Below are 24,535 nucleotides of genomic sequence, written 5' to 3' on the forward strand. Positions count from 1 at the left end.
TTTCAAAGTTGTCATAAGCAGCTCGTAAACCAACGCTTCTGCTTGCAAATCTTTTTATGTTCGCATGAAATGTACAGTTATTTACATACATCAATAAATATCAAAACGTTACTCATTCAGGACCCAGTGACTGGTTTTTAATAGTGTCTGATCTTGGCCGGGCAGCAGCTCTGTGGTCTGTCTTTGCTGCTCATTTCTGCTGCTGTCCGTCTTTGTTGATGACGTTCTTGAAGAGTGTGAGCAGTGGTCGCTGGCTGCGCTCGTCCCAGCTCTTCATGAAGCCGCCGTAGCGCTTGCTTGCTGGAGGACCACTCCAGCGGAAGTGCTTCATCTTGTACGGCCCGTCCTTCTTCTCCTGGACGCCTCCCAGAAGCTGCTGCTGCTCCTCCTGCATCATCTCCTGTGCCTTCTCCTCCTCCTCTGCCACTGCTGCTGCTAAGAGCTCATTAGCCAGCGCCCGTCTCCTCATCTCCCCCGGGAACACTTCAGCCGACTCCTCCTCCACGTCGTTGGAGGTGTAGACTTTGACAGGGCGGCGCTTTCGACCAACGGGCTTCCCCCAGCGGAAGTGTTCCATGGAGTAGGACCGTTTGGTCAGAGGTAACGTGGAGGAGGAGGGAGAGGAGGGGAAGATAAATGAGGAGGGGTCTGATGGAGGAGGCGGCTGGAGGTGGGCATTGCCTGGGACGACCGGAGTCTCTGCAGTGAGGTCTGAGCGACAGAGCTGGATGCAGTCCTGCAAGAGGCGGAAGGGAAATATCTCAAGACATTCAGTGTGGCTTCTAAGAGCTTTACTTACTTAAAATCTGAATGAGACAGACAGAAAAAAGTCACTTGGTTATCAATCTATTAAGTGTTTCAACTAGACTATCAATGATCCTCTATCTGTTCTAAAATGTTGTTAGCCTAACTTTACTTTTCCTTTAGCTCCTAAAAAAATTTAAATTTGCAACAGTTCCAATGGTAGAAAACCTTCAAAAGGAACCTGAAGGAACAAAAGTCTAGTCTAGTCTAGAATAGTCTAGTATAGTATAGTATAGTATAGTATAGTATAGTATAGTATAGTATAGTATAGTATAGTATAGTATAGTATTGTATAGCATTGTGCACTCGTCACTGTAGTCTACACAGCAGAAGGTGTGGGTGTGTTACCATCATGCTGCTCTCTGAGGTGAAGTCCTTACAGCTCGGATGCTCCCAGCATTGACTGACAGCTCCTCTGGTCCCGCCCACAACCAACGCAGCCACCACTAACCACACAGGACACATTCTCCTGCCAGCACATCAGATGTGAACGTACAGTGGGTGCACTGCTAAACACTCAGACCTCTAGTCATCAGTCTGGGTACAAAGAACCCGCTGATAGTTTTTACCATTTGTTCTGCTTCCTGCTCACACGACGATACCTTTTATTCAATATTAAATCACAGACGGCCTAATTATTGAGTCTCTTTAAAGTCATTATGAGGTTCTCTTACTCTTTGAGTATTTTCATTGCTTTCCATGTTTTTTCCACAAATACAATTTCTACTTGCTTTGTTGTTTTTGTTTTGCGGTTGATTCTTCCTTTGACAGGAATAAAAAGCAGCTCTGGCCGCACTGTTGGGATGAACCTGAACATCCACAGTCCTGTTACTGTATTAAACCCTATGGATTGAACCTGTTGGTTATGGGTTGTCACGTCGTAAATCAGCTGTTCTGTTCCACAGTATGCAGGAAACAACATCCTTCTTCCATAAATTTGACTTTTGAGAACTTTTAATCTACAACCTACACTACGTGGCCTGTTAGAGAGAACGTCTGCTGGTCTATCACCTTTGAAATTCATCTTAAATGATTTATTTTAATATGATGTCATTGTTCTATGTTTTATTCATTATTCCTCTATTCCCTCTATTTTCTTACATTTAACATAAAGACACACAATATATAGTGTAATATGTTAAGTATATGTCTGTTTAACTCATATTTTTTTTATCTAATTAACAGTAATAAATTTTCTAACCTGTTGTCCGATGTCCTTCTCGTTCCTTGTTGTCGTTCAGTCAAGTGGAGGTTTCTCCTGTTTGTCTCCTGTCCCTTCAACCATTTGACTGACTTTTATATTGTGTTAGCCAAGGACACACAAACACGCACACACACCCGAACAACGTCACCGACATTCATTCATGCTAAACGCACGGGTGCAGCTTGGACGTAGACAATCGATGAAACATCATCCTTCCTCCTCCCACTCACAACCTCCTGCTAATTCAGAGAAATCACTGCTGCTACTTAAGGGTGATGTATTTTTATTATACACATAATATCTGAAAGGTAGGCTGGATGAAGTATATGCATAGAAAGTTGCATAGTTTATCAGACACCATTTAGTAAGTTAGTAAATTCTAGTTCATTCTAATGAACCATTCTAATGAACCACATAGTCGCTCTGCCGCCATGTCTTAAATGTCAGCCAGCAGGTTGCACAGATTAACACTGACCTGACATGTCGTCACTGCAGGGAAGTTGGCCTTCAGACCCGTGGGTCATGGGCTCCTCTTACACAAACCCACCTGCTCTAGCATCCTGTCTTTGTGCGACTCCCACCGTCACTAATGCTGCATCTGTCACCATGGACCAAGTGGAGGCTCCGCACCTGAAGGACCTGCATCTTTTCTTTCTCTATGGTAGATGCAGCACATCGAGCTCTGGTCTGTATGCGCTAGTATTATTTGGAACCTTCATGCTGCCTAATGTTCTAGATTTAAAGTGAGTGTCTTTATTTTATGAAGCTCTAGTAGTTCCACTTGGAAGCGCTGCATGAAGAACGTCCTGCATACACGGCAAACATGCGACTGCCTAGTTCACCTCTGCCCAGAGGTGGCCTTGGGTGGAAGCTCCGCAATGTGGCTAGACTGTGATCAGGCAGGTTGTTGTAGACACTAAAACTATCTGTGTTAAAGCCACAGAGTGTGCTCCAATGCAGATATGATAAATGACAAACGCTTTACAAATGCCTGTAAAGTATTACAGGTGAAACCATGTGTCCACCCTTGTTATCAGCATGTTACATGGAGTTCATAAAGTGTAAAGTCTTAAAGCTGAGATCTGTTCTGTTGTAGATCATATGCAGCGTCAATGGCAGGTCTTTGCATGGCCCAGCACTCATAGAAGCCTCAGTTCCTCATGTGGTGAAGCCGTTTTTTGAGGATTCTTCTAATGGAACAAATTGAGCAGCAGCTGGAGGCAGCCAGGTAAATATAAACCCATTAGACTGCTCGCGCAGCCTTGAACCACCATTCAGTCCATTATACACACAAACACGCACACGGCCATTCAGGAAGGAAAGTAATGGCACGGCGAAGCCCAAGTCTGACAAACGACGTTTTAAGGACATTATCAGAAGTGGAAGCACTCAGTCATCACATGCTGCCTTTGTGTTTCAGAGAAAACAGGAAAGTTCTGTCACAGCTGCACTGATGTTTGTCTCTGATTTGTACGAATTAAAGCTTCTACCTCAGTGTGTCTGAAAAGCTACAGTACATGAGGAGAGTCACGCCAGATTAATTAAATGTTGATGAGGAAAATGTCTACCAGACATTATATACTCTACTAAACTAAACTACACATGTTATAACTGAAACCATGTTATCTCACAGGTTTATCCACAACATTGTAAATAATAGAGCAATCAGTCAAATGATTATATTACAACTATCAAATACCAACATGTAGGAGACAAACAGTATAAAGGTAAGCACTTGTTTGTCTGTCTGTGGGCTGATTGACAGCTGGAACATGCCAGTGAGTTATCAAGTCTTAACAGACTTAAACCCACATCCAAAGAGCCAAAATTACATTTATTTCTTTAGATTTATGGACATGTCACATATAATGTGTTTTTTTAATGTTGTCATGACTGAGACGCTAATAATAATTAGACACAATCAAATATGTAAATGTACATTGTGTTTAAACACAGGCTGTAATTGCATTTAGATTGGAATGTCAACATGCTGAAATGTTCGCTGGGTATTTTCTCCTGCATGAACAGGCAACAGAGCTGATGTACAGGTGACCCGGGCCCGAACACCTTTCTGGGGTTTTAACAGACATTTTGTATTCCATACTGGATCATAGTTCCATCAGTGACTAGACAGTCAAGACAGTCAAAACATAAAGTTGCAAAATGAAAAGAAACTATTTCAACCTGAAAGCTGAAAAAAGAAAGCACAACCAAATTATGAAAAGTGCATGAAAATGTTCATGGTTCAAATATGAATAAAAAATTAATTCAGTTAAATTCAGTTTTGTTTAAATTGTGTGGTGTCAAGACTTGACACAACTGTACAGAAAGCTCCTCAAAACAAACTTCACACAAAGCAAGCCTTTCAATTGAGATTTAAAGGAGCCTCGAACGCAACGTGCTGAGCTTTATTTGAACACGGCAGCTTAGCCTGTTAATGGTCACCTGTGTATTACTGAGGTTATGTGAGCTGCGGTTACATTGTAAACAGATGTGATAATGACCAATGAAGGCTCTCTTTCTTCTTCTTCTTCTTAAACCATCTGTAGCTACTGTATATACTGAAAGTTGAGTCATGGCAGCTGAACCTTCTTCTCAAAACAACTCACTAGAAGAAAAAGTCCAGTTGCCATGACTCACCTTTCAGACCACATCACCTGGGTGGCTGAGAACATTTGCCTCGATTAAAGCTGCTCATGTGGGAACATAACGCACCATTAATGTGAACTTGGAGGATTTATTCTGACGCAGGTTATTGCAATTTGCTGAAGCTTTAAAAGGCTCATTTGTGTTATTTTGGCCAGACTGTTTCTTTGAAGGGTTTAAAAAATTGAATATATTATTAATGCCTTGTAGAAATATCAGATTATTGGAGATGCTAAATTTACTAACTTTACTAAAACTATATAATCATTAAATGAAACCCTAATTGGAGTTTTAGAAGGGTATACCTGGTTTGCTACTTTGAAGAGATCTCTCCTATATTGTATAACAACGCACATGGGATTATTTTTGTGATTGTACCTGACTTTGTGACTTGTTTTTTACTTTCTGTTCATTTTTTTAACCCAATCATGTTCTATGGAAGTCTCCTTCAACAAAGAGAGAAACAAGTGTTTCTTCCTAAGAGTTATACAGTAGAAGATGCTACTGAATCCAGTATATATACAGTATATAGTTTTGTTTTGTGTTTTTGAAGTTGATGAAGGGTGAACCTGGGTGAATCCACACGCACACGCTAACATCTGTCTTTTCTTTTTAGTACAACTGACTCATAAATAAATCAATATGTCAAAAGTGAGGAGGTCTCCTGCACTATACTATACTATTCTCGTTTGTGGAAGTGGAAGTATGAGAAAAAATTATTAGATCCTTATTAGATTAAATTAGATCCTTCAAAATGAATTTGAACAAAGCATGAAGTTAAAGTTCGTTTTATTCAAGACTTAAGAAAAAAAGATTAAAAAATTCAAGGCACTAAATGATTGAAGTCTGTTTTGTATAATTGTTATGAGCGCCATGGTAAGACCTTCTCAGAGTGAGAACTTTCTGCTTCACCATATTACTGCTTTTACAGGTTTATACTTTGTCCTCGCTTCTCCCTCCTCAAAACAGGAGCTGAATGGTGACTGGATAGTTAATGAGTCATGAACAATGCTTCTGCTAAAAGGGAATTGTTGCCTGTGGTAAATTCAGTGGAAGATCAACTTCAAAGAAGGACAACAGAGATGGAACCAGCAGAAGAACAGCATCAGGAACTCTCACACAGAGTAGCTGTGACCAAAGGAACACAAGCAAGTAAATGGGGGTTCACTGCATTCATGTATATGAAAGGCCAGTCATTCCATGTGGGGGTTGTAACACACACAAGCACAAATACAGGCCTCCTTTAGTGGATACTGTATGTGTTAGATGCTACAGTATAGAGTGTGATCCACTCCATGTCGGCATGCCAGTAAACTTTCAGATGGTTCATCACACTGATGATCTGTAGGTTTCCTTAAACAAAATCAGCTGCACTGAAGTTTGGAGGGAAAAACTACTAACAGAAGACTCGTGCAGCCCAGACACAGACTCCAATAATGAGTGTTGATGAGGTCGTTCTGCAGTGTGTAGTTCCTGTGTTATGTTCAAAGCTATTGTTCTCTTCAGCAACCGAGCTTCTGTTATTTCCTGCTGCAGCATTTACTGTAAAAAGTTGCAGCATTTTCTGTGCAGTTATATTGGTGTCATAGATGAGTTCTATACAAAAACCATTATATCAATAGCAGACGTAGAGTTTTATTTAAAAAAGAACGTGATGAGTCATTAAAACAACTCAACTTTGTAATGCTGAAAATTAAGAAGCACTCTTCAGATATTGAGGTCTTTATTATTATTATTATTATTATTATTATTATTATTATTATTATTATTATTATTATTATTATTATTATTATTGTTATTATTATTATTATTATTATTATTATTATTATTATTATATCATCATCCTACTAATATTGTAAGTCAGGCTGAAGCCCGGTTGGATGAGGGATGGGTAGTCGTGCTGCTGCGTCTCATAGAGCTACTGTAACTGCGCGTGTGCTGGGGGGCGGAGCTTGTGGCAGCATCAGTTCATTGTCTGAGCAGAGAGAGAGGGCGGGTGGAGCGTGGTAGACAAAGACTGTAGCTGGAAGAGAGAGAGAGCGAGAGACAAAGAGAGGGGGCGACGGCTCTCTCTCTTTCTTTGTGTGTGGGAGGAGGGGGAAGATTAACTGGCTGCTGGGCCACACGCTCACACACAGACACGGCTCATACTAACACACACACAGACACATGACACGGCAGCTGAGACCACGGCTTCATCTGGACCCGGAGCGGCAGCATCAGCACTAACAGCAGACAAAGGCAGAGAGGCAGGAGGTGGAGGGGAAAGCCCTGCACTGTCTGAGGAGCCGGAGACGGGGAGGAGACAGAGGAGCGACGCCGAGGCCTTGATCAGCATCCCTGCTTCCAGTGTAATGGCCGACCACATGTGTCTGCTGCCGTGTGTGTAGCTGTAGGTGGGTGTGTTCGTCTGTCGCTCCACGGTGTGTGCAGGATGGGGAACGCGGAGAGTATGGAGAGCCAGCTGGCCGTCATCCGGTCCCGAGCCGCCCCGGTTCGCCTGCCGATGCCGGACCCGGCCGAGCTGGAGGAGCGCTTCTCCATCGCACTGGTGAGTGCACAACAGACACACAAGAGACACACACCATGAAGCCACTACACAATGGATGCACACAATGCCTAGATCCCTGAAATGTGGGGACTGAACAGAACCTGTGCACCTGCAGGTCTGATATCACTTCAGTCCAGATCACAATCTGGGTTTGGGTTTTCTAGTCTGTGGTTTCCATGGCTGCCAGCCCCAAACCCCAGACGTGCTCCAACTTTAATGCCTAACAGTGTGTTGTTTGTCTGACACCACAGTCAAGATTCACATGACTGTGGCAATTTGTTTGGATTTTCAGTTTGGGATTGGGCACAGACCCATTTGGGTTGGGCCTCAAGGAGCATGGACAGTCCCATGCATGCTGAACCAATGCATGCTGTCACTTAATCCCACATATTCCTGTTCAGCACCCAAAGACCCAAACCCGACCAGTCTGAGCAGAACCAGTTTTTAGAATCTGAAGCTACTGCGCTTGTGTTGTTCTGTTGTTGTGGAGCGCTCACAGGTGTTAAAACCTCAGGCAGCTGATGGAGACTCAAACTTAAATCTGCTGGTTGGACACTCATCAGTTTCACTACATATGGACTGAAATCAGGTCTTAGTCCATGAGACTTGATGACTGACACTGAGCTCAGCTTCATTCCTCTGATGCACCTGCTAAGACAGTCAGAAAACTGTGAAACACAAGCAGCACATAGAGACATAAGCAGGTCCCTGCAGTCAGTGTTGGTAGATGTTCAGTGTATTGACTCCATAGATACATAATAAATACATCCTCCAGTCTATACAGTACTTGTTGTGTTACACTATACACTATGAACAGTATTGGACCAGGGTGGAGCTCAGAGCACAGGGCAGGACAGCACAGCAAAACTATTTGGAGAACTAGCAGCAAAGGTCACTGCAATAGCAGGAAGTTCACAAATCACCAAAACAGAGATAACCTCTGTAGACGAAGATGAGAATGACCATGGAAGCAGGAACTACAGTTTAAACATCTGAAAACAAAATTAACTACACAAAACAAGAAAAACTACCTGAACCCACTGGGAAACAAACCTGAATGATAACGAGAGGGAACAGGACGGACAAACCAAGAGAGAGACACCAGCAAACCATGACACCAAAACTGAAAAACGAGTGCTCACCTGTGGTGACTGGACCGGACCCGTCCTGGTGAGGAACCGAGACCACGGACTCAAATGGCAGAGGAGCGAGCATCTCCCTCTAATAAATCATCAGCAGGAGATGAATGCCAACGTTAATGAGTCTATGTGTACGTTAGCAGCCCACGTTACAAATGCTCTCTGTGTTTTAGAACTCGATGAACCTTCCTCCAGATAAAGTTCGTCTGCTGCGATCGTACGACAACGAGAAAAAGTGGGAGCTGATCTGTGACCAGGTGAGTGATGTCAACAGAGACAGCCAGGGTCAGGGCCTTGCAGCCCGAATGTGCAACTGTTACAGTTATTACAATCATAACATCTCTAGTACATGAAGAGCAACTACTGTTTATGTCCTTCAAGTATTTATTTCCAATATTCTCTTTTATTATCCAGTATTTATTTATTTATAATAGAATTATTATTTTAACTATTGATCCTAAAAGTACAATTAAAATGTATTAAACCTAAAAATACTGACTTGCTTTTTATGACATAAAAACAAATTCATGTTTTACACATCCACCACAAGAATTCAGCACAATATATATAAATTAGTTTTTATCTGAGTACAAAATTATTTTTTTTTTGCCTGATTGCATTTGTAAGGAAGCTATTCAAGCGACTTTATTTGTGTCTTGTTTATGGTTGAGTCAAGAGTTAGCCTATGAAGGATGTAGCCTAGACTATGTTGTGTTATGGGGCCAATGATCTAGACAGATGTGTGCTGCTGGCCGGTAGCTTACGCTAGTCTACTTTAGGAGGTGATGATCTGTACCAGAGAACAAAGCCACAGATGTGTATTCCACCCTCTGGACCCTGACCAGAGAAACACCCACTCAGGTCTGTTTGTGGGTGACGTGTACTCCTGAAGGCACTAAGCAGCCAACACACTGCCAAGCTGTGACTGTGGGTGCATTATTGTCTGGATGGGTGGGTGAAGGTTGATGCATATGCATGTGTATTGTATGTGAGGGTTAGTGTCTAGGCTTTCCTTCTTTCCTTCTCTTGCTGTCTCCCCCTTTGCCTCCTACTGACCCATAGTGGTCCCTGGGGTAATGCTGCTTGTGGTTGGTGTAGGCTCTGCCTTGTCTCAGGGTTGGTTGTAATGTGGTGGTGGCTCTGCTCATAGACTCCTCACAGGTCGTGGCCACATGGGCTGTGATTCTTGGAGTTGTTCCTCCCATTGGAGGGAGTTTGCTCCTGACGGCTGGATGGACTTGCAGTGGGCTGACATGGCCCTGGGTGTTCTGTCTTTGGCTACTGCTGCAACTCCCCGAAGGACTGGCTAGAGTTATCTTTGTGATGCACAGCCTTCGGCCTCCTAGTCCTAAAGGCAGGGCTATTGCTGGATGTGGTATGGGATGGCAAATATGTCCCAGTTTCTAAGATTAATCATAAGGAAAACAGGACACTTTAAAGAATAATCAAAATTAATGATCTAACTTAACCTAAATTAAACACTGAAATAACTCCTTTAGTGCTGTTTCAAGTCACCAACAAACGTGGAAATGACAAAACAAAAAGGCAGGATTGTGGGAACAAACAATTCTGAATGAATGGCTTGGTTCATAGAAGTTAATTACCAAGCAATCAGAATGTTCAGACAGCATGAACCCACATTCACTTATTGACCACTGCACCTGTTGGCCAGGTGCTATAGATGCAGCAACAGTCAAAGATGAAGGCCTCTGCAACACAGTCTCTGAAAACTGTCTCTCAGAACATAGAACGTCACCTCACTGTGCAGGAGGTTGCGCAGTGTTCGAAGGTGCCCCAACCGAGGAATCCTCTGGTCTCTGTGGGGACTTCAATGCTCCTGTAGGTAACAACAGTGAGATATGGAGTGGCGTGACTGGGATGAATGGCCTGTTTGATCTTCACCTGAATGGGGTTAGGTTACGGGACCTCTCTACTAGTCACAGTTTAAGATAAGATTAACTTTATTTATTCCAACATGGGGAAATTCGATTGCCGGATCAGCCACAGGAAAACAGTGAGAAGCATAAACAGTCTAGAAACAGGAGATGTGCCAAAAGTTGTGCAGAATTAAAAAGAACATCTAACAGATTATCATGGTAAAGCATACTGTTGTCCACCAGTGCACATCAGTGACTGAAGGTCAGAGTGGACCATGTTCTCTATTGCCATTGTCAACATAGCTTGTCAGAGTAAGCTAGTTCCTGTACTGGCTGGACGGAAGGGGGCTTAGTCAAACTGAAGAAGTCTGGCATGTGTGAAACAGCTGGTGGTTGCCTGCAGGCCAATTGTCTGGGCTGTTATGCAAGCAAAGGAACACTGGACCAGCTCTTTACCCTCTCCAAGATGCTTCAGGGTTTACACTTTGTGGCTCTAGGGATGGCCTTCAACAGCATCCCTCATTGCCTTCTGTGGGGGATGCAATGTTAGTATGGAGTCCCAAACCTTTTGTTGAGGGCTGTCCAGTCCTGTACGCCTGGAACAGGTGTTCCTGCCTCAAGTGCAGGAGTTAAAGTGTCTTGGAGTCCTGGGTAAACCTGGCGTAAGTTCGAATCCTACGTAAGCAGAGATGTATCAGTCGCTACTAAGTACGAATCTACTCATGTTTCCTTAATTGATTTGCAGACTCCTCCTGTGACACACCTCAATATAAATATGTTAATTCATTTAAATACGGTCTGCGTCTGCGCAGTACGCCGAGCAGGACCCTGTGTGCAGGTGTTAATGCTGCAGTTTTCAAACAGTAGCATGAAGAAAAAAATAAAAGTGGTCTGACATAAAGGTGGACGTGAAGCGAAATTTACCACAAAGGTGTCACCAGAGCGGGTGGAGGTGAAGGAGTGTGTAGCTGTGTTCAGCTACTAAAAGGAGGTCTCTACATTAAACCACCGACTAGTGCTGACGCTGAAGACAGGATAATATTTGGGGGCGCGCAGGTTCTGTGAACAAGAATAAATACTAAATACTTAATGTTGTCCTGATCAGACACGTTATATGGAAACTTGATGCCTTGCTGACATACGGATAATTGCGTCCCACACAGCTGGCTCTGCTCGGCTCAGGGTCCACTACACAACCGGTGTGCAGCCCCCTCTGGATGCCCCTGTGCCCCGTGGCTGGAACCAGCTGGTGCGGTTCCCAATGTGTCTCGCTCCAAGAACGGACACCTCTACCAGATTCACTAATAGATCCTCTAACAGATCATTTAATAGGCTATAGAATATATGTTTGCACTGTTTTGCTCATATTTTTATATCCTCTCATCTACTGTAATTGCAGAGGCGTGCCTGTATAATAATTGTAGTTTGTTTTTGTTTTTTTAGTGTGACTAATGATCGTTTTCACATAATTAACAGTTTTCTAGTTTCACCCCCCTGAGACCCCTGTTCACAAACAGAAGCTGGAGACTTAGTTGGATCAGTCCAGTGGCAGTGGACATGTGGTCATGTACAGGTCTGGTGTGGTGAAGAGGTTTTACTCAAAACCAGGGGTGTTAAACTCTGTCCTGATGGTTTACCACCTCTCATTGCCCCAGCTACTGTACAACTGATCAGGTAGAAGGAGGTGTGTTCAGTCATTTTATAGCTGAATGAAGCAGCTGACACCTAATACGGTTGATTAGCGGGGAGAGCTGAAAAGCAAACAGGCTTTCAACAAGATTGGACATCCCTGCACCAGGCTATATGCAGGGATGGATGGATGGATGGATGGATGGATGGATGGATGGATGGATGGATGGATGGATGGATGGATGGATGGATGGGGGTGGATGGATGGATGGATGGATGGATGGATGGATGGATGGATGGATGGATGGATGGATGGATGGATGGATGGATGGATGGATGGATGGATGGATGGATGGATGGATGGATGTGAAAAAGACGTGAAAGCAATTGAAGTAACCATTGGATTTAACAATTTAACAACAACAATACTAAAACTTTAGCCTCATGACTTCATCAGGTGGAGTTTAATGGTACTGTTTTTGGTGCAGGAGCGTTTCCAGGTGAAGAATCCTCCTCACACTTACATCCAGAAACTAAGAGGCTTCCTGGACCCAGCTGTCACACGCAAGGTAGGGAACAGAGTATCTGTAGGGGAGAGCTGTGCATCCTGGGCCTTTGGTTTTCCTGGTGTGTAGCTGCCATCTGTGGGTGTGAATGGATGACAGATGAGGCCATTGGCCTTTTTAACATCACTTCTTATCTATGTCGGTGTCTGCAGAAGTTCAGAAGAAGAGTCCAGGAGTCAACTCAGACCCTCAGAGAGTTGGAGATTTCTCTTCGCACCAACCACATTGGGTACTTTGATGTCTGTCATGGTGGGCTAGCCTCTGTGTATCTCTTTGTGACCACCTTGTTTTCTGTTTCTTCTGTAGGTGGGTCAGAGAGTTCCTGAATGAGGAGAACCGTGGCCTTGATGTGCTTGTTGAGTATCTTTCATTTGCTCAGTACGCTGTCACGTGAGTTAACATTACTTTCTCGTTTTCTTTTTAATTCAATTTCAGTTGTTCTTTTATTTGCATCTGACCCTGTTAATCATAATATAATGTATCATCACATATGTTGGTGTTTCTTGCACAGTAAGGAGGGATTTAAAGGGTGTCTCTCTTAGAAACGTGAAGCTGTTGGTTGTGAATCTTAAAGTTCTGAACCATTAAGCCCTGATGTGACCTGTTTGACCCTTTGTAGGTTTGATGGAGAGCAGCCTGAGTCTGGAACTGAGGTGTCATCCATCGACTCTCCCTGGAGTCGGTCCATAGAAGATCTCCATGGCGATTGTAGCCTCCCTTCCCCATCATCCACTGCCTCGCGCTCCGCTCGACACTCAATCAGGTAAGAAATTCAAAGATTAGCAGTATAACTGATGGTCACTAACACAATTTAACGTTCCTCTAGCTCCACTCTGGTGACTCGTTCCAACACGCTGCCAAGTCGCAGGACACTGAAGAACTCTCGACTGGTCTGTAAGAAAGATGATGTCCATGTTTGTGTCATGTGTCTCAGAGCCATCATGAACTACCAGGTAAAACTTTAACATGTATCTGTTTGTCTAGGAAACCATTTATTTTGCAGATCTGACTTTATTCACAAACATCTATCTATCTATCTAAACAACTATTTTTAAATCTTAAAAATTACATTTCATATAACTCATGAAAACATGACTTGTATTTATCATCCATGAGCTAAAACACAAATGTAATTAATTGAGAAATGCAGTTTTTTATCCGACCCATGTTAATAATGATTACAAATGAACAGGAAGTGATCTAGAAGCTTCCACTTTTAGTCATTGTCTCTGTCTCCTTCTCTTCATCAGTACGGTTTCAACATGGTTATGTCTCATCCTCACGCTGTCAACGAAATAGCTCTGAGCCTCAACAACAGAAACCCCAGGTCTGTACCTCTGCAGGATGGTCCTCTGTCTGATTAGAACCTGCATGTACTGTACTGCTACTCAGAGCAACCATGTTCCACAGCCAATGCCAGCGGAAGTATATAGTGGCTCCAATAAATAAATGAAGAGAAAAACAATACAATCAAGACCCCAACATCTTTCTTAAAACTAAATACAAACAAGCTACTATTAGATACAAATACAGCAACTCAAAAATAATCTGCAAAATAAATTCCTCTGGTCAAAATGAAAAGTGAAGAACTCAAACTCTAACTCTGTGTCCGTTTACCTCTCTCTCTTTGCCCCCACAACCACTCCATACTTCACCCAAACACTAACATCAGGACGAAGGCTCTGGTGCTGGAGCTGTTGGCAGCAGTGTGTCTGGTCCGCGGAGGGCACGAGATCATCCTGTCAGCCTTTGACAACTTTAAAACTGTAAGGTTACAGGAGGCCGGACCAGTCAGTTGAGCCTGAGTTACTGACCCAGAAGCTGACTGAGGGTCTGTGTTTCAGGTTTGCTCAGAGACCATGAGGTTTGAGAAGCTGATGGAACACTTTAAGAATGAAGATGACAACATTGACTTCCTGGTATGAACAGCTGATCTGATCATTTCCTTTCCTCATTGGTTGCCGGATTCTCTAAATCAATACAAGTCTTAGTCATAAGTCTTGCTGAGTCACTGCTTCGTCGGCAGGTGGCATGTATGCAGTTCATAAACATCGTGGTCCATTCGGTCGAGGACATGAACTTCAGAGTCCACCTGCAGTACGACTTCACCAAACTGAACCTGGACGAACACCTGGAGGTGATCATGTGAACAGCCTGTGACAACAAGAAGGTGAAAGAGAGTCTGGTAGCGTCTTAAACCCGTAGTATTTGTCCTCCTCAGAGACTGAAGCACACAGAGAGTGACCGGCTGCAGGTTCAGATCCAGGCCTACCTCGACAACGTGTTTGATGTTGGGACACTGCTGGAGGATGCAGAGACTAAAACGGCTGCCCTGGAACGAGTGGAGGAGCTGGAGGAGAACCTGAACACGGTAAGACAGAAAGCCATGGACTGGAGCCAGAAGGGCATCTCTCCTTGCACTTGGGCTTAGACTGACACAACGAGTATGATCCTGACCTGGACCTGTGTTTCAGATGTCACAGCGTCTGCTGGATGTGGAGAACGAAGCAATGCTGAAAATCGTTGAACTAGAGAAACAGCTGATGCAGACTAACAAAGAATTGGACCAGCTTCGGGTCAGTGCTGTTAATATGGAAATCACACAAAGTGTTTCTATTACATCTGTACTGTACATTGATACCTTAGCTCATCCCTTTAACACTACAGGAAGGTTACGCAAGTGCAAACTCCCAGGTCCACACCTTACGCCGAATGGTTCGGGAAAAGGATCAGACAATTCGACGGCAGAGTCGCCTGGAGCGGCAAGTCCAGGAGGCCCAGCAGGTCGGAGGACCTGGAGCTCCTCAACCACAGAGAGGAGAGGGGGATGGCGGCGTGGCTGACTCTGCCTCACCATCTCCTCCCCCCTGCCCCAACCTGTCCCCCAGGTGAGACACTCACATCTCAGGAATGAAGCAGATACCTCCAACTTGATACTGACTGTTTGGTACTGGACACGTTCCCCAGCCCTGAGACCATAGCCTATCACAGCATGGGACCGGGCATGGGTGGAGCTTCTGGAATGCCAGCGCCACCCCCTCCACCCCCACCCCCACCAATTCCAAGCACAGGTGAGTTTCAGTTTGAACTATTGCTCTATAGTACGTTTACCTTAACTGAAAGTTGACATGCTTTTCCTATTTGTTTTTAAAGTGTCCAACGGGCCTTACCCTGCACCTCCTCCCCCTGCCCCGCCTCCTCCTCCCCCTCCTCCCCCTTGTCGAACCAGTGAACTGTCCTCCACCCCTATGCCTCCCCCTCCTCCACCTGTGGCTCCGCCTCTTCCGGGTTCAGGTGGTTCGCCCACAGTTATCTTCAATTCTGGACTTGCAGGTAAGATCAGTAATGTAATGAAGATATGAACCAAATGTATCATGTCCAGAATAAGGCCAGGACAAAACGTCTGTAGACTTAAAACCTTTCACTCCTCACCCTTCCTGTCCTGTTAACTTTACAGGTCTTTACAGATATAATTGTCGTTAGAGTCAATGCAGTTGTCTAATGTCTGGACAAGCCAGCTGACACCTGATCAAGGTGAACAAAACAGGGAGTTTAAAGACTCGCACGGCAGTGGAATTGACCGGGAATTGACACCACTGGATTAGAGTAAAGCCAGTGAGGGTCCATCTATCCATTGAATACCACATGGCTGAGAAACTTGTACAATTATTTGGGGCAGCAGTGGCTCCAGAGGTAGAGTCGATGTCCACTAGTCCTGGCTGATGCAGTGTTGTCATTTTCTCCTCACGCTGGAATCAGACTTTAGTGTCACCTCCTCCAGGGGCCAGGCTGGAAGAACTAGAAAACTAGAGTAACACACGAAACAGACTGGAGCAGCTGAGACACATTCAAAAAGATAATCAGGCCTAAAACATGGACTTAATGTATTACATTTAAAATTTCTATGTAATTTTATCACATAAATACTAGGTAAGAAGTTACATTTAATGTAAAGTCTTTCAGTCTCTTTTCAGGTTAGGGTAAGAATTACAATGTTATGTAATTTAGGAATACAATAAATATAACACTTCATTGATTATCTTGCATAGTGTACATCTGACCTTTACCTTAATGGAAATACTCAGGGAGCTATTGTGAAGTTACTTACTCAAGAACTTGGTGGGGTGGAGTGAGTGTGAGAGTGAATGGATGAATAAGAAGTAGTGTAAAACGCTTTGGGTGCTCAAATGTGCTATATAAGTTCGGACCATTTACCATTTAACATTTACCACACAAGTAATAATATATATGGTTGATTGGTTATTGATGAACCCTGAAATATAAAATACAAACATATATATAAAATTTGTTCTTTATTGATTTTTTAGAGTACAAACTCCTTCAACACCAAGGAGTGCTCTGGTGGTTCAGTTGGCATAGTGTTTCTTGTGAAGCAGGGGGTTTGCAGTTCAAACCCAGTTGATCCTCCTGATGTTTGTCTTATCTTTATAGATGTTATCATATCTTTTAGAAGGTATTTCCCAAAACCCTTAACTGATGAAATAGTTAACATGAAAATTAAATGTAATTAAATGACATAAAGCTTAGGTTTTAGTCATGCTTACTTATTAGAGTGTATATTGACCAAGCTGTTTCATTCATTCATTTCAGATTTCAAGTAAAGGTTATTTGGTGTTTTGACTTATATTATTTATATGTTTGAACATATTAGCATGTTTAGTTTGAAAAACGCATAATTGTTTGAAATCATTTTTTTCATGTATATAGTACTTAAACATTATAAATATTATTCAAATATTATTATTAATCATTTTTTGAGTGCATGATGTCTAGTCCAATTTCCCCCTAATATCTTATTGGGCCTTTATAGAAGTTAGTGTGTGTGTGTGTGTGTGTGTGTGTGTGTGTGTGTGTGTGTGTGTGTGTGTGTGTGTGTGTGTGTGTGTGTGTGTGTGTGTGTGTGTGTGTGTGTGTGTGTGTTCCTTATCATGGTTCTCGTGTTTGTGATGGTACAGGATTGTTTTATAGGAGACCTGACAGCTGGGAGGTGAAATTCTATCATCATCGTTCTATTAAATCTCAGGGGGATTTATTTTTCCTAATCTCAAATTGCTTTTCTCGTTTTGCTGCCAGAGGGTCCTCTCAAGTTATTCTGTATGTCGGCTTTTATTATTACTCCATCATCTCTACACATTGTGCCCATCCATTCTATTGACCTGATCTTCTGCCCGTTCCCTATCATCCTCATAAACAGTCTGTGTTCATCTGTGTCTGGTTAAAGTTCTGTTTGATGTAAACTTTGTTTGGACTTAAGATGAAGCAGGTTATATAGACGCTGTTAACAGAGATACACACAAATTGTCTCATAAAACCAAGTTTGTTTACTGAACATTATTGTCACCTAAGTCTAAACAAACTTTATTTCCGACGTCAGACTGTTCGTGTGCTGTCTGTTCATCTGTTTATGTTGTCTTTCCTCCGCCAGCTTTGCCTCATCTCTCTCTCTTCCTCTGTGCCTCCTGCAGCTGTCAAGATAAAGAAACCAATTCAGACCAAGTTCCGGATGCCGGTTCTGAACTGGGTGGCCCTGAAGCCAAGTCAGATCAACGGGACCGTGTTCAACGACATCGACGACGAGTCCATCCTGCAGGTACAGAAACAGAAAGGTGTCAAACGGAGAGAGTGGAGCAGAAGGTTGATTTGTACATCCTGTAACTGGTCTCAAGGGTCTCATGAGCCACATGGTTCAGAGGGAACTGAACATCAACTGAACAAAAGGATGGCGTTCATTAACCAAGATCAATACAGAATGGGACCTGTCATTACCCAGAATGCACTGCAGTGCCAGTAACGATGGCACAGTTTCATGCCATTTAATGGTCATTATCAGTGGTTATCAGCCCATACATATGGGCCGGTAGGCGCCCACCTAGTGCAGTAGGTCGCTGTCATCGATCCAAAAGGAAAGGTTGATCACGGCTCGAATGATTTAACCAGCAGAGTCAGTAGGGGCGCTGTTGAGCGCTTGTTGTTCAGACGGGAGGATCGAAGTTTTTGATTTTGATTTATTAGCGAGCATAACTTATCAAGTAGCTAGCGGTATTGTGTTAGCTAACTATAACCTGAACCCCCCACCCGTTATCCAGCCCTAACCCTAACCACAATAACCTCTAAAGCTGCTTAACGTAGCAACTTAGCTAGCTGCTAGTTGTTCGCGAGGAGGCAGAGCAGGCGCCTACTGGCCTGTACGAATGCGCTGATAAGTTCTGATCAGCCCATTCGTTATGGCTAATAACACCTGAAGCGGGTGGTGATCTAAGGCAGACGAGTCTGTGACTTTATTGTTTTCACTGTTTCTCTCAGGACTTGAACGTGGAAGAGTTTGAGGAGCTTTTCAAGACAAAGGCTCAAGGTCCAGCAGTGGACCTGACTATATCCAGACAGAAACTTCCCCAGAAGGCTCCCTCAAAAGTGTCTTTACTGGAGGCCAACAGAGCCAAGAACCTGGCCATCACCCTGAGAAAAGCCGGCCAGGGGTCAGAGGTCATCTGCAGGGCCATTCAAATGTATGTGACACTGCACCAGAGGCTCTGATCTTCAGACTCACACACAGACACCTGTGACCCGTCTGCCTCCTGTTTGTGCAGGTTTGACCTGCGGACCGTCCGGGTTGATTTTGTGGAGTGTCTGATGCGCTTCCTGCCAACGGAGGCTGAGGTGAAGATGCTGCGTCAATATGAACGAGACAGAAAAGCTCCCGAGGCGCTGAGCGACGAGGACCGATTCATGATGCAGTTCAGCCGCATCGAGAGGCTCAGTCAGCGTATGTCCATCATGACCTTCATGGGCAACTTCACCGACAACGTCCAGATGCTGACCCCGGTAAGACAGACAGGCAGAGAGACAGACGGACGGACGGACGGACGGACAGACAGACAGACAGACAGACACATAGAAGGAAAGGCAGGCAGACAGGCAGACAGGCAGGTACACAGGCAAGTCTTGAGACAGGTAGAAACAAGGAGAGAAGACAGAAAGAAGGATAGACTGAAGAACAGACAAACAGGCAGGAACACAGATACAGGTTTTATTGTGTTTTCTTTCCTCCTTTCAGCAACTTCACGCGATAATTGCTGCTTCAGTCTCTATAAAATCATCTCAGAAACTCAAGAAGATTCTGGAGGTGAGTCTGAGTTTCTGGTCTCTTTACGGAAGCAATTCTGCTCAGTTGGTTCCAGGGCTTTTAGAAGCCAAGGGCCCGACCATCAGCCGGGTTCGAAGCCCATAGGTGGAAATATAAGGAACGACAGGAACCTAATGGTGCAAAGGTGATGGATGCATGTGTTTGTTTAGCTCAGTGTGAAGCTGCTGGTGCGGTTATCTTCATAAGCCTAAGGGGTGCTAATACCTTAATAATTACCTGCTGGACCCAAGGTGCGGAGCTGACCATGGTTCTGTTGTTGCTGCAGATAATCCTGGCTCTGGGGAACTACATGAACAGCAGCAAACGAGGAGCCGTGTATGGATTCAAGCTGCAGAGTCTGGACCTGGTAACAAACGCTTCCACACAGAGTGTCAAAACTCCCAAAACAAACTCCATGTTTTAGTCATGACAGCATATCTATGCTTAAACCCTGAGGCTCCTACTGATATCAACGTTTGGGAATGTTTTAACAAAAGCAAGACTGATGTAATGTGATGCTTTTGTTTACAAGTTGTGCTCCCTGAATGAACAGATTATGTCACCCAGTGTCTGGGTTCTTATATAATATGCAGAGCATTGGTTCAGACAATGCAGATTTACTAACCCTGGGAGCAAGGACATAGAGTTTATATGTGTAGTACCTGCCACTGTTAGAGGTGGGATTCAACCATCGTTTGATCAAATAAGGTTAAATCACATCACTCACACTGAATCAAACCCTGGAGTTTGGAGCCAGTGTCCGATGGAAGGCTGCTGCTGAGCCTGGTTCCACCGATAGATGTTCAAACATGTGGTAACATTCCTTCTTCCTCTCAGTTGCTGTGATGCCCATTAATTCCATCCATATATAAATTGTTCAGCACTATAACCCATAGTAGTTGAAAGCCTCCTGTTCCAGCACTACACAGGATTCTTCTGTCTGACTGTTCATTTGTTACAGAACAGTTTGGTGTAAATTAAAGCATTATTTAGTATACGACACATTAACAGGTTGTATTGTCTCTATTGTTTGTCTGTGTTTTTAGCTCCTGGACACAAAGTCGACCGACAGAAAACAAACTCTACTACATTACATCAGCAATGTGGTCAAAGAGAAATATCCTGCAGTGTCTCTGTTTTACAACGAGCTTCACTATATTGACAAAGCAGCTGCAGGTGAGTTTGTTCGGTTCATTGAACAGTGATTCGCATCAGAGCTCAAACTAAAAGTTGATTATAGGAAGAAAACTTCAGAACCTTTTCCCAGTAAAGCTCGAGTCCATGTGGGAGCCTGTCAACTGTTTCACCTGGACTGGTCACTGTCTGTTTCAGTTACTGGTCCAACTGTCCTGTCTGTTTTCGGTTATTGGTTTAACCGTCCAGTCTATGTTCTTCATTGGTTTAACCGTCCAGTCTATGTTCTATTACTGGTTTGACCATTCTGTCTGTGTTCTGTTACTGGTCTAACTGTCCTGTCTGTGTTTAGCTATCAGAGGGGCCGCAACAGGCCTCATTGGAAGGCTCTCTTACTTTAGCAAGAAGTCATTAAGAATATTAATTTAGTTTAGCTTGAATTTAGTCAAAGATCTGAACTCTAATATAAAGAGACGTTTATGACGAAGTGGGCCCTCTGGGATGCGTGAGGTCCCACAGACATGACACAAGGCAAAGATCAGGGGACAGAAGCCCAGCGAGCAGACATGAATAATTGAGTTAATGAAGTATGGGAGCACAAGGAACTATGAGTAATGTAGTCCAGGTGGATCTGGTCTCTCCTTTTCAGGATTTCTCGTTGGTACTTTATATAAACCCAAACCCAAACCCAAACCTCCAGCGTGTAAATGCCTTCATGTCCTGTGGTGTTTATGTGTGTTCAGTGAGTCTGGAGAACGTGCTCAGTGATGTGAAGGAGCTGCAGCGTGGGATGGAGCTGACCTGGAGAGAGTTCAGCGTTCAGCACAACACCACTCTGAAAGACTTCATCAGCAGACACGAGTCACGGCTCAACAAGCTGCAGGAGGATGCTCGTATTGCTCAGGTAAGAGGCAATGACAAACGGCAGGAGGATGTCTAGTTTGTTACACTTTGATCTACAATCAAGCCTGGATTGTAATAAGTTTAAGTTTGATGCACCAGCACTGTTTGACTACAGTGAAGTGTGTTTTTTCAGGATGCCTTTGAAGATGCGGTGAAGTTCTTTGGAGAGAGTTCAAAGACGATGCCTCCGTCTGTGTTCTTCCCCATCTTTGTTCGCTTCATCAAAGCTTACAGGGTAAGTCAGCGATGAGGCTTTGCTGGGCCATGACGCGTTCACGCGATAGACTGAACCAGGTCCTGTGGTCACTGTGTTCAGCTGGCTGACGAGGAGAACGAGCAGAGGAGACGCCAAGAGCAGATCTTGTTAGAAAAGCTGGAGCAGGAGGAGCAGCAGGACGAGGAGGAGACCAAGGTGAGGCTGACTTCTAAAGCTTAGGATGCATCATCACCAGTCAGTGGGAGCCCGTCTTTGATTTAAACATGCCCCCCCCCCCCCAGTCTCCGTCCCACAGGGGGAAGCGGCAGCAGCAGGAACTGATCACGGAGCTCCGACGACGACAAGGAAAGGACAGCCGCCATGTTTACGAAGGGAAGGATGGCGCCATAGAGGACATCATCACAGGTAACCCAGCCTCCGCCTCACTGTGAGAGCAGCTGCCCTGCCGTCGTCTCATTGGCTGTTTGTCTGTTTGCCTGCAGCTCTGAAGACCGTGCCCTTCACGGCGCGATCTGCCAAGCGCAGCTCCCGCTTCTTCTGTGACCCCGGCCACACCGAGTAACGCTGCAGCAGCAGGCGCCTCGGCACGTGGAGCGTCCCGGACCCGCCCGCTGCTCAAAACGTCTCACGCTCATACAACACAAAAATAAAGGAACCAGAGTCAAACTGTGCTAGAGCAGCAGCGCGGGCCCGGGTCGCGCGGATGCTGGACATCACATCTGCTACGTGTGAAGAAAAGCGCACAATTTGGAGACAGGACTCTCATTACTGCATGTTCAGATATACAATGAAGAGTCACCTCTGCTCTGCCTACCTGCTCCTTCAACATGGCTGATCCAGGATCAGGTCAGATCCGCAGCCTGTGTGTCTACACACAGAGGCTGGTCTACCTGCAACCGGTTCTGAATCATCAACATGTAAAATACAGTCACAGAGGAGCGTTAGGCCCAACGACAACTCACTGACTTTAAGTGTCACCACACACAGCTCATGGTCACAGTGTGACACGCGGTCCATTTCATCTGGTTCTAGTACTGTTTATTGGTCCTAATCCTCTTCAAACATTGTTGCTCAGTACATTGTGCTACGAGCTTCAACTTGACCAGAGCCAGTGATTCACTGTAAATAGAAGACGAATCTGCCTGAGGACTAAATGTGTGGTTTAGTGCCTGAAGGTCATTCAGTGGTTGGTTACAAAGAACAGATCACGTGTTCCTCCTGATCCTGGACGAAAGGAAGAACTAAAACTGGAACTTGGTTTTAATTAGTTCAGTTGAGTTTCTAGTTGTAGCTCCTCAAGGCACTTTACAAGTTAAGGTTTGAGACCTTACAAAAAGCTTTTTCATTTGAACTTCAATGAAACAATGTGACGCATTTAATAACGTGAACGTAAATTCAAACTGGCACCTGTAGTTTCTGTACTGAACCTAAACTTCATGGTTCAGTTCAGCACAGCACTTAACAAGCGTTCTGAGTTCTGGTTCTGGACTCCAGTGGTTGTTGTGTTTTTAACTGGTTCTTGTATTCATTTTGTTCTACTGTGCTCTACTGTGTTTTCTATTCTTGCAATAGACAGATACAGGTTCTTATTCTTTAACACCATCAAAGTGTTACAGTGTTGAAGGTGGAAATGGACTCTTTAGGGCCCAAACCTGTTTCTCTGTGGCTCCTTCCTGACCCAGACAGCACCAGAAGCTCCAGCAGCAGAAAGCGACACTCCAACATGAGCAGGACTCTGAGACCTGAGACCTGTTCACTCACAGTCTGATGAAACCCCAGAGTCCCTGTTTTTGGAGGATCTGGATGTTGTTCTGGTATCTGCCTGCTGCGTGAGCCTCCTCATCGTGACCCGTCCTGTCCTGACCAGATCCGTCCTGACTCATTCAGACCTGACCAGACCTGTCCTGACCCCTTTCAGACTCATCCTGCCCCTCCTACTCTCATGCCTCATGCCCTCATTCATTCTTGTTTTAAAGTAAACTAAACAACAGCACAATGTTTTCTACGTGTACATACATTTTCTATTGCCGTGTAGCTTGTACTGTTTAGTGTTTGTTAGTTCTTGCTGGTGATTCTGCACTTGATACTGTATGTAAATAAAAGGGACCCTTCCACAACACACCTGCTGTTTCATGGCACGTTCATGATGAACTGCAGTCTATGTTGTTGGCAGTGGTGTCATTTAAACTAATGCCTGGATGATGAAGTCTAGGTCAAAAGAAGAAACAAAACAGGTTTGTAGAAAAGTTTAATGAAAGTCCGGCCTCAAAGACAAAGAATTCAATATCACAGATGAACTGAGTTCTATCACACATGCCACACACATGCCATGACAACCTAACTGACACATATAAGCTAAAGTGATAAGCAAATATTAAACAAAGCCCAAATGAGACTTCAGGTCTGTCAACTTCGTCCCAGAGTCAAGTTAAATGACACAGAAACAACAAACCAGGTGCACCTGAAGAGTTAACACTGAAACTATCTCACAGAAAGTGTAGAACACTTTGTATAACAGTTACTGGTCCAGCTGTCCTGTCTGTGTTCCGTTACTGGTCCAATGATCCTGTTTGTGTTCACTTAGTGGTCCAACTTGTGTCTACTACACTTTTACACTACACTTATATCTTTCCATGTTGGTGATGTGTTGTCAGTTTTTTTAACCCATTCAGTGAAAATATTTTCTTGATTTCATTCACAACTGCATCAATAAGTCACCTA

The 24,535-nt window shown here is 44.1% G+C and overlaps 2 protein-coding genes across 3 annotated transcripts; one reads left to right on the forward strand and one right to left on the reverse strand.

Annotated features, from left to right (window-relative positions):
- Positions 1–112: 112 nt before the first annotated feature.
- LOC114851167 (pro-opiomelanocortin-like) lies at positions 113–2,103 on the reverse strand. Of its 2 annotated transcripts, none has more exons than XM_055506908.1 (3): positions 2,005–2,103; positions 1,153–1,276; positions 113–736 (listed from the first exon to the last, which is right to left on the reverse strand). In XM_055506908.1, exons 2-3 carry the CDS (start codon positions 1,267–1,269, stop codon positions 191–193), a joined length of 663 nt encoding a protein of 220 aa, XP_055362883.1. In that variant the 5' UTR covers positions 1,270–1,276; positions 2,005–2,103; the 3' UTR covers positions 113–190. The 2 variants fall into 2 exon arrangements, with proteins under 2 accessions (XP_055362883.1, XP_028998611.1); XM_029142778.2 differs by having other exon boundaries at positions 1,153–1,273; positions 2,006–2,098.
- A 4,534-nt stretch (positions 2,104–6,637) lies between these two features.
- Positions 6,638–23,935, forward strand: fmnl2b (formin-like 2b). Its single transcript, XM_029130071.3, has 28 exons — positions 6,638–7,205; positions 8,518–8,601; positions 12,339–12,419; positions 12,569–12,645; positions 12,723–12,806; positions 13,036–13,179; positions 13,243–13,369; positions 13,667–13,743; positions 14,089–14,182; positions 14,261–14,335; positions 14,443–14,553; positions 14,638–14,787; positions 14,891–14,992; positions 15,084–15,304; positions 15,384–15,487; positions 15,570–15,749; positions 17,511–17,531; positions 17,903–18,027; positions 18,741–18,943; positions 19,025–19,259; positions 19,492–19,560; positions 19,847–19,927; positions 20,607–20,736; positions 21,438–21,598; positions 21,731–21,832; positions 21,914–22,009; positions 22,096–22,219; positions 22,297–23,935. Exons 1-28 carry the CDS (start codon positions 7,089–7,091, stop codon positions 22,374–22,376), a joined length of 3,255 nt encoding a protein of 1,084 aa, XP_028985904.1. The 5' UTR covers positions 6,638–7,088; the 3' UTR covers positions 22,377–23,935.
- The last annotated feature ends 600 nt before the right edge of the window (positions 23,936–24,535 follow it).

This window comes from Betta splendens, chromosome 2 (genome assembly GCF_900634795.4).
Source record: "Betta splendens chromosome 2, fBetSpl5.4, whole genome shotgun sequence".
Lineage (NCBI taxonomy): Eukaryota > Metazoa > Chordata > Actinopteri > Anabantiformes > Osphronemidae > Betta > Betta splendens.

Excerpts from the sequence above, each read along its gene's own strand:
- LOC114851167 (XM_055506908.1), bottom strand. The coding sequence starts at position 1,269 with ATGTGTCCTGTGTGGTTAGTGGTGGCTGCGTTGGTTGTGGGCGGGACC. Across the intron at positions 737-1,152 it reads CCTCAGAGAGCAGCATGATG|GACTGCATCCAGCTCTGTCG; the intron begins GTAACACACCCA and ends CGCCTCTTGCAG.
- fmnl2b (XM_029130071.3), top strand. The coding sequence starts at position 7,089 with ATGGGGAACGCGGAGAGTATGGAGAGCCAGCTGGCCGTCATCCGGTCC. Across the intron at positions 7,206-8,517 it reads AGCGCTTCTCCATCGCACTG|AACTCGATGAACCTTCCTCC; the intron begins GTGAGTGCACAA and ends TCTGTGTTTTAG. Across the intron at positions 20,737-21,437 it reads TATTGACAAAGCAGCTGCAG|TGAGTCTGGAGAACGTGCTC; the intron begins GTGAGTTTGTTC and ends ATGTGTGTTCAG.